The sequence below is a fragment of the Acipenser ruthenus genome, chromosome 16 (genome assembly GCF_902713425.1).
Source record: "Acipenser ruthenus chromosome 16, fAciRut3.2 maternal haplotype, whole genome shotgun sequence".
Classification (NCBI taxonomy): Eukaryota; Metazoa; Chordata; class Actinopteri; order Acipenseriformes; family Acipenseridae; genus Acipenser; species Acipenser ruthenus.
The window spans coordinates 26,609,099-26,617,120 of record NC_081204.1 but is presented as its reverse complement, the minus strand read 5'-3'; the positions used below and the strand labels follow the sequence as shown (position 1 = coordinate 26,617,120).

Genomic DNA, 8,022 nt, shown 5'->3' with positions numbered 1-8,022 from the left:
AGGAACCAAGGCAGTCATCCAGGCCTGCAAAGAGGCTGGAGTTCAGGTAGGGGGTGCTAAAGATACAGGTTCAAACAGTTCAATGACTTGGTGTTTCTATTCATTTAATAGATTTTGAGATTTCTGTTTAGAAAACCGATGTTTTGCACAAAATAAATCTTTTGAGGTTTCTCACTGGCGCTAAAACAGTTCCTTGCAGCCATCAACATGATTTGTGCCCAATCTCTCTTTCAGAAAGTGGTTCTGACGAGCAGTGCCAGCGTTGTGTTTGAAGGCACTGATGTGAAGGATGGCACTGAAGACTTGCCCTATGCCAAGAAGCCTATTGATTACTATACAGAGACCAAAATCCTGCAGGAGAAGGTAGCAATAACATTGACTGGCATACTGTTAGAACCATAGCTGCTGAGTTTGCCTGTGCATTTCACGCTGGATTTCTCTCTTGGCTATAGTGCCTAAAGTTTAATTAATCTTCCCAGGATTTCCAAGTTTTTACTTAAAAACCTTGAAGGTTGGATTTGTGCGCCTCTGGAATAGTTTATAAATGCCCACAGTTAAAGTAAGTAGCGGGGTTCAAACAGGTAACACAGCAAGAACGATCCATGATGTGGTAAAGAACAGAAAAGCCAGAGCACTTTTTTTTTTTTTTTTTTTTTTTTAAATGTATTGTTTGCCCTGCAGTGATTTAAAGCAGAGGTTCCCAACCCTGGTCCTGAGGACCCCCTGTGTTTGCTGGTTTTCATTCCAACTGAGCTCTCAATTACTTGACTAGACCCTTAATTGAACTGAGAATTTGCTTAATTAGATCTTTTTAATTGTTTTTAGCTCTTTAACAGTAGCAGAGTTTGAGTTACTTATAAAATGGTATCGCTAACTTGAAGTCTGCAACTTTAAGAGCTGAAAACAATTAAAACGGTCTAATTAAGCAAATTCGAAGGGTCTAGTTAAGTTACTGAGAGCTCAGTTGGCATGAAAACCAGCACATACAGTGGGTCCCCAGGACCAGGGTTGGGAACCACTGATTTAGAGGACAGATCTCAAACCCCAGTGCACTAGAACGGACATTTTGAAACCGATTTTAAGTGTAAAAAGTTGTCAGGATGATAACAATAATAAGAAATATAGGTACGTTACTTAAACAGTTATTTATTTAGCAGGCGCCTTTATCCAAGGCAACAGAGACTAGGGTGTGTGAACTATGCATCAGCTGCAGAGTCACTTACAACAACGTCTCACCCAAAAGACAGAGCACAAGGAGGTTAAGTGACTTGCTCAGGGTCACACAAGGAGTCAGTGAGTGAGCTGGGATTTGACCTCCTGGTTACAAGCCATTTTCTTTAACCACAGGACCACACGGTTTTCTGTTGCAGTCACAGCAACAAGTGGGGACAAAACGCTATATTTTCTGGAAACCCTGCTACTTACTCTTTTAAATTAGTGCAGTGGTGCTTTTTAAACACTTTAATTTCTTATTTTGTAACATTAACACAGATTTATCTCATTTTAAAAACTGGAGTAAATAGTTAGTGTCTTGCTATAGCTGTATTTTAATTATTTACAGAAATGTAGAATTGGTGTAAGAAACAAGAATATAGTAGCTTGGACCTGCCACCTTCTTTCAGTTCCTAACTCCCTCTGTCCAAAACAGGAGGTCCTGGGTGCAAATAACCCTGATGAGAATTTCCTGACAGTTGCAATTCGTCCCCATGGGATTTTCGGACCAAGAGACCCCCAGCTGGTTCCGATTCTGGTAGAGACTGCCCGAAAGGGGAAGATGAAATTCATCATTGGGTCAGTATGACTGAAAAAATATTTCTGTAATTGCTCAACATTATAGTAATGTGGTCATAGGAATGTCATATTTATTTTGTGTGATTTACAAATTCACTTCAGGTCTAAGGTAATCTAGGTTTGCAGTTAAGTGTGGCTTTTGAAACCTAGTTTTGAGCTTTTTAAAACTGGTATGTATTGGTTTGATAATTGTATTGTTGCATTGCTATTTAAAGTATTCTACAATCTTAGATTCTACAGTAACTACACTTTAGTCATGTGTCGTCTTCGGGGAGGGGTTATTGTTACGCATCAGGAAATTGTTTTTAGTTTTATTAATCCTTTTTGTATTTAAAAAAAAAAAAAAAAAAAAAAAAACACCAACATTAACATGGATTTATCACCATATATATTGGAATTCATACGGGACAAAATCGATTTATTTCTCATGTACTTTAACAAGGAATTAGTGCTTTTAAATATGAATTTCTGATTCAGATACATGCCGTTTTATTCCTTACTATTAAACAAAGTAATTCATACAGGCATCTTTCTGTTTGCAGTGACGGGAAAAACCTGGTGGATTTTACCTATGTTGAAAATGTGGTACATGGTCACATCCTGGCAGCCGAGAGCCTTCACAAAAATTCACCAGTCTGTGGAAAAGTAAGAGTCTTCTGAGTCTGTTCAATCCATTCTGTTCTTTTGCAGAATGGATTGAACACCTGTTAGCCAAGTCCTTAGATTGCAAGAGTAGGTCTTTTGAGCTGTAGGCTGTATTAGCTTTTCACTGAACTGCACACAAGTATTAATATCTGTATTTGTTATGGGGAAAGGTCATCAGGTCTGCCAAATTCATTTAAGAAGCATCTGGCACATCAATTGGATTTGATTTGTATTTGCCGTGTTTCCCCTTGTCCCCAGGCCTACCACATCACGAACGACGAGCCCGTGCCGTTCTGGGAGTTCCTGTCCCGAGTGCTGGTGGGCCTGGACTATGAGCCCCCGCGCTACCGCCTGCCTTACCTACTCGTATACTACCTGGCTCTGCTGCTCTCCCTGCTGGCCCTGCTGCTGAAGCCCTTCATTGCCTTCCAACCCACCTTCACCCCCATGCGAGTCGCTCTGGCCGGCACTCACCACTACTACAGCTGCAAGAGAGCTAAAGAGGACATGGGCTACAGGCCCCTGGTCAGCCTGGACCAGGCTATTGAGAGAACAGTGCAGAGCTACCCCCAGCTGCGCCGGGCTGAGTAACAGGAGAGCAGGGGCTAGTACACGGTCTAGTGCCCCAAATTACCAGTGAGGTGTATGTAAGGACCGAGGAGTGTGTTTTGTGAAGATGTCCTCCTTCCAGTGTCCTTGGGGAATAATGTTCAATCTGTTTGCACAATGGTTTGACTACATTCCCCTGTAATATCAATGCTTTTGTGTCAGAATGTTAAACAAGAGTAATAAAAAGATAGAACCTTTACTTTAATCTCACACAGTAGGTTTAATGCACTGAGGAAGTGTACTGGTTTGTTTATTTTGAACTTTTTATAAGGCTTAATCTAGTGAAGCTGATTATGGTAATGTGGTAATTTCTACCTATCTGAAGCAGGATCCCAGGAGATGGGGCAGGCACATATAGCTGTTGTAAATGTCTACGTGCATGCTACACAATGAACACGTATGAGGCTTGGTGTGTGCACACCTAGCAACATGGTGAATTCATAACACAGGGAAAAAGGAAACATGCAGCTGATATAAATTCAACTATTTTGGGACCCGTTGGATAACATAACTTAGGCTGGTCATGCTATCCATAAATGATCTTAACTACACCCAAGTTCCTAAGTTGTTTCTTACTAGTTGTGTACCAGTTACATTCTATTTAATACATATTGATGTAATGTGTTTTAAACCGTTCAAAATGAGTGTGAAACTTTAGTTAGGGAAGGTGAGAAATTACTGTTCAAATAGGAGAATGAAAAGGTAAAATTTGGCTGAGATTTATTTATTTTTAACAAAGTATCTCCACAGAGACAGTTGTTGAATGGCAATCGCTTTCACTTTTTCTTTCTGTCGTTTTCGCTGTTTAATTTTGTCAGCTTGGTTATTCTTTTAATTAAGACTGTCAAGAGTTGCTGAATGATACACAACAGCTTACTTGTGCTCCTAACTGTTTACTATGGTACTATTGCAAATTAAGCCTTACTAATTGGAATAAAAGAGAAATCCATTATATGTGTATATGTAAAGAATGTCATTTTTAGAAATAATACATGTCCCACACAATCATGTTCTGTCTTACCCTAAAATAGAATTCTTTGTTGCCTGTATACAAAGTTTATAAATATGAATGGTGTGATTTGCTGAGACTTGTACTCCACCTGACTGAGTTTCAGACTCTCCCGTAGTATAAGCCACCCTTCAGGTTTATCAAGTGGGAAGCATTAGAGGTGCGGCAGCCAACAGTAATGTTAAAACAAGGACTGGGAGAGGTTAGTAAATTCTTGGGGTTTAACTTGCCCAAGAAAAACAGTAAAGGGGGATACATGAGTTGAACCTCCTCTTGCAAATTTAAGTTGGTATCATGATAATTATTACTACCAAAAGGTTTTCCAAATCTAGGATCTAATTATGTATTTTGTGTGATGTTCTATTAAAACATTTTCTGAGGATAAATTGCCTCTTGACGTCAGGATGCACCAGTAGCATTCTCATACCACAAGTCGGCCCCTCCTCTGGGCTGAAATAGGTTTACTGTAAATGAACCTTACAGGTGATGATGGGCAGCAAGCTTCCATGTTCTACAGTTTGGGGATGGATGATTCCTCAAAGACCACTAATAGACATATTGAGCACATAATGCAAAAGCACTTTCTGTCACCTGAGTCACTGCTCACTTATCAAGAAGTACAAGACTCATGGTAGTGTGTGACAGATTGAATGATTCTGGGTGTTAGATCTCCTTCCCGACCTGTGAGGGTGTTGAGTAAAGGCAGCAGAGTACCGTGGATTAGATGGTCTGGCCGTTCATTCCCAGGGTTAGGTGGAAGTCGGCCATCTTGAAAGAGGACTGAGCTACAGTACACTAAATCATTGACCCAGAAGGTTAACGGTGTGGCATCCGCGGATTGGAGGATTGGATGCGCTCGTTAACCAAGTGGTCATGATTGACGGTATATAAAGGGGATGTATTGAGGTGATCTGTTCCTTTGTGAATGGTTAAATTGCATGACCAAAAGGAAAACCTGTGTTGAGAACCATGAGTGTTTAGTTTGTCGTTATAAATAATACTGTTTGTTGGTATTTAGACGGCTAGCACGATCCGGAGCTGTCGCCAAAGGCCAGCACTAAACCCGGATCAACATCACAGCACTTTGTTTGCACTAAAGAACTGTATTCACTACAAGCACTAGAGCAGTGGACTGGTGTTTGTGTTTGTGTTACATGTGGGTGAACTGAAATGGGACTTATTATTTCAGGGCCAACCTGCGGATTATAAATAAGCAATACATGCCACTATATTGCTTCTCATTGACATTGTTATTATTTACTGTTGTTTGCCATCAGGCCATTGGATATAAACATTAAATCATCATTGCACCTGGATTATCGTTGCCTGTCTGATTATTGATCACCTGCACCTGCACACTGTTAACCACTTTGCCACATACTGTCACAATGGTCCCTCGGTCTGGAAGAAAGAAGGTTCTTTCACCAAGAATAAGTAGAAGAATTGTGAGGATGGTTAATAACAATCTGAGATTGACTGCCAAAGATATTAAAAGTGAATTGGCTGCAAGTGGGACTGGGGTTTCCATTTCATCCATAGGTCGAGTATTGCATGCTGAAGGTCTCAATGGTTGCAGGCCAAGGAAAAAGCCACTCTTAGGAAAACATCACAAGGACAATTGCTTAAAGATTGCAAAACTGCATTTGAATGATGGATATCATTTCTGGTCAAAAGTTCAGTGGCCCTTAAACTTCTTAATAATATTTGCAACTGTTGTCACAGGAACATCAAGCTGCTTGGAGATGGTCTTGTAGCCTTTACCTTTACCATGCTTGTCTATTATTTTCTTTCTGATCTTCTCAGACAACTCTCTCCTTTGCTTTCTCTGGTCCATGTTCAGTGTGGTGCACACAATGGTACCAAACAGCACAGTGACTACTTTTCTCCATTTAAATAGGCTGAATGACTGATTACAAGATTGGAGACATGTGTGTTACTAATTAAAGAAACGAATTAGTTTGAAATATCACTATAATCCAATTATTTATTATCTTTTCTAAGGGGTACCAACAAATGTGTCCAGGCCATTTTAGAATATCTTTGTAGAATAAGCAATAATTCATCTCTTTTCACAGCTTCTTTGCTTTATTCTATGACATACCAAAGGCATGCAAGTATACATGATAAAATAGCTTTTAATTTCATCACTTTTTCAGGCGGAATGAAGCATTATTTCAATGAGCTGTAAGGGTACCAACAAATTTGAGCACGTCTGTATATATATATATATATATATATATATATATATATATATATATATATATATATATATATATATATATATATATATGTATGTGTGTGTCTGTAAAGTCGCACAAAATACAGAAGGTAGCCATTCAAAATGAACTAATAACAGAAATGCTTCATCACAGTGGAAAAATAGCTTGTTTTTCTGAAACAAAGGGCTGATGTTGTAGTTGGCCGAGGGGCTTTTATTTACAGTGTGCAGATAGCTGAAATTCTTGCAACACTAGAGAGAAAGTGTGTTCAATCAACAATTAGTGCTTTTGAATTCACAGGAAAACCAAATTCCTGAGTATAGCCAGTCTGTCTACTTTCATAACTGTTGTTGGTATGTGCAAAAGAGGGATGTTTCAAATTCTTGTGTGGCCTTTCTCTAGATTGGTAAAGTAATTAAAGATATTTAAGATTAAATATCCTGCACCTACTTATATGTGACATAGGATGCCACTGCACAAGGAGAGGCAACCACAACCTTGTCAGGATCTTCAGAAACAATGAATTAAAGAGTAAGTAACAGGGTTCTAACAAATATAGCTTTATACATCCCCACGTGTTGCTGCAACTGTTTAAATAAAGTACCTGTCATTTTTCTTTTCATTATTAACATCCTGACAGCTTTTTACACTTCTAACTTTAAAGTCTGTTTTAAAGCTCTTTTCAAAATGTCTGCTGTAGTGCACTGGGGTTTGAGATCACTGCAGAAAGAGTGCTCTGGCTTTTCTGTTCCGTACCACATCGTGGATCATTATTGCTGTGTTACCTGTTTGACAATGTGAGCACACATCTTTACACTTTCAGTGCACTAGAGCGGCCATTTTGAAAAGAGCTTTGAAACAGACTTTAAAGTTGTAAGTGTAAAAAGTTTTCAGGATGCTAACAATGAAAAGACAAATGACAGGTGTGTTATTTAAACAGTTGTAGCAACACAGGGGGACGTGTGTATATATATATATATATATATATATATATATATATATATATATATATATATTGTGTCACATTCAAGTCCTTTATCATCATAGCCTGAGCAACCCCTAATAAACAGTAGTATAACGAGGACAGTGTTCGCAGAAGGTGGGATCTTATTTATTTATGGCAATAAAGAATATCCTTCTTAATCACTTTGTTTGCTGGCATAGTTTCACAAGACCGAGTGGGCGTGAAGCAAATGTCACTTTGTTGCTTGGATCATTTTGACTTCACATGCAGAAGTAGCCAGCGCATTGTATACCGTACAGTTAATAATAATTCTATAATATCTATAGTGCAGTTCACTGCACCCCTCCTTGGAATCTGAATCTGAATCTGAACCAGTCTTAATAACTAAGTCAGCATGCTACTGTGTGACAATGTCATTAAAGTTCCTGCGCCAAGTGGAGATGTGCTATGATTAATATTTATATTGTATAAATATTATACGATATATTAACATATATTAATGTTTAAATCTTAATTCTTATCAGTCTGTCTTGCATTTTTACATGTGGACAAATTAAGGTTATATTTGATATTCTTTCATGTTACTTTTAGTTAAAGAAAATTCAGCCATGGCAGGTAAATTTTATTATTATTATTCATGTTACTTTTACTTAAAAAAAATAAATAAATAAAAAATCAGTACAGGTTTCCAACTTTTGCTGGTTACTTGACTCCCACAAGATATGGAAATGTACAACTTAACAAAGTGTTAATCAAGGCTTTAATATCTATTTTCTTATGTCCTA

The 8,022-nt window shown here is 38.3% G+C and overlaps 1 protein-coding gene across 1 annotated transcript in view; it reads left to right on the top strand.

Annotated features, from left to right (window-relative positions):
* The window catches only part of LOC117411886 (sterol-4-alpha-carboxylate 3-dehydrogenase, decarboxylating-like), a 6,492-nt gene extending 2,493 nt beyond the window's left edge, over window positions 1-3,999 (top strand). The window contains exons 4-8 of the mRNA XM_034019699.3: window positions 1-46; window positions 235-363; window positions 1,649-1,791; window positions 2,334-2,436; window positions 2,695-3,999. The exon at window positions 1-46 is cut by the window's left edge and continues 101 nt beyond it. Of these exons, the coding sequence (XP_033875590.3) occupies window positions 1-46; window positions 235-363; window positions 1,649-1,791; window positions 2,334-2,436; window positions 2,695-3,027 (754 nt within the window). The 3' untranslated portion in view covers window positions 3,028-3,999. The remainder of the gene's footprint in view (window positions 47-234; window positions 364-1,648; window positions 1,792-2,333; window positions 2,437-2,694) is intronic.
* Window positions 4,000-8,022: the final 4,023 nt, after the last annotated feature.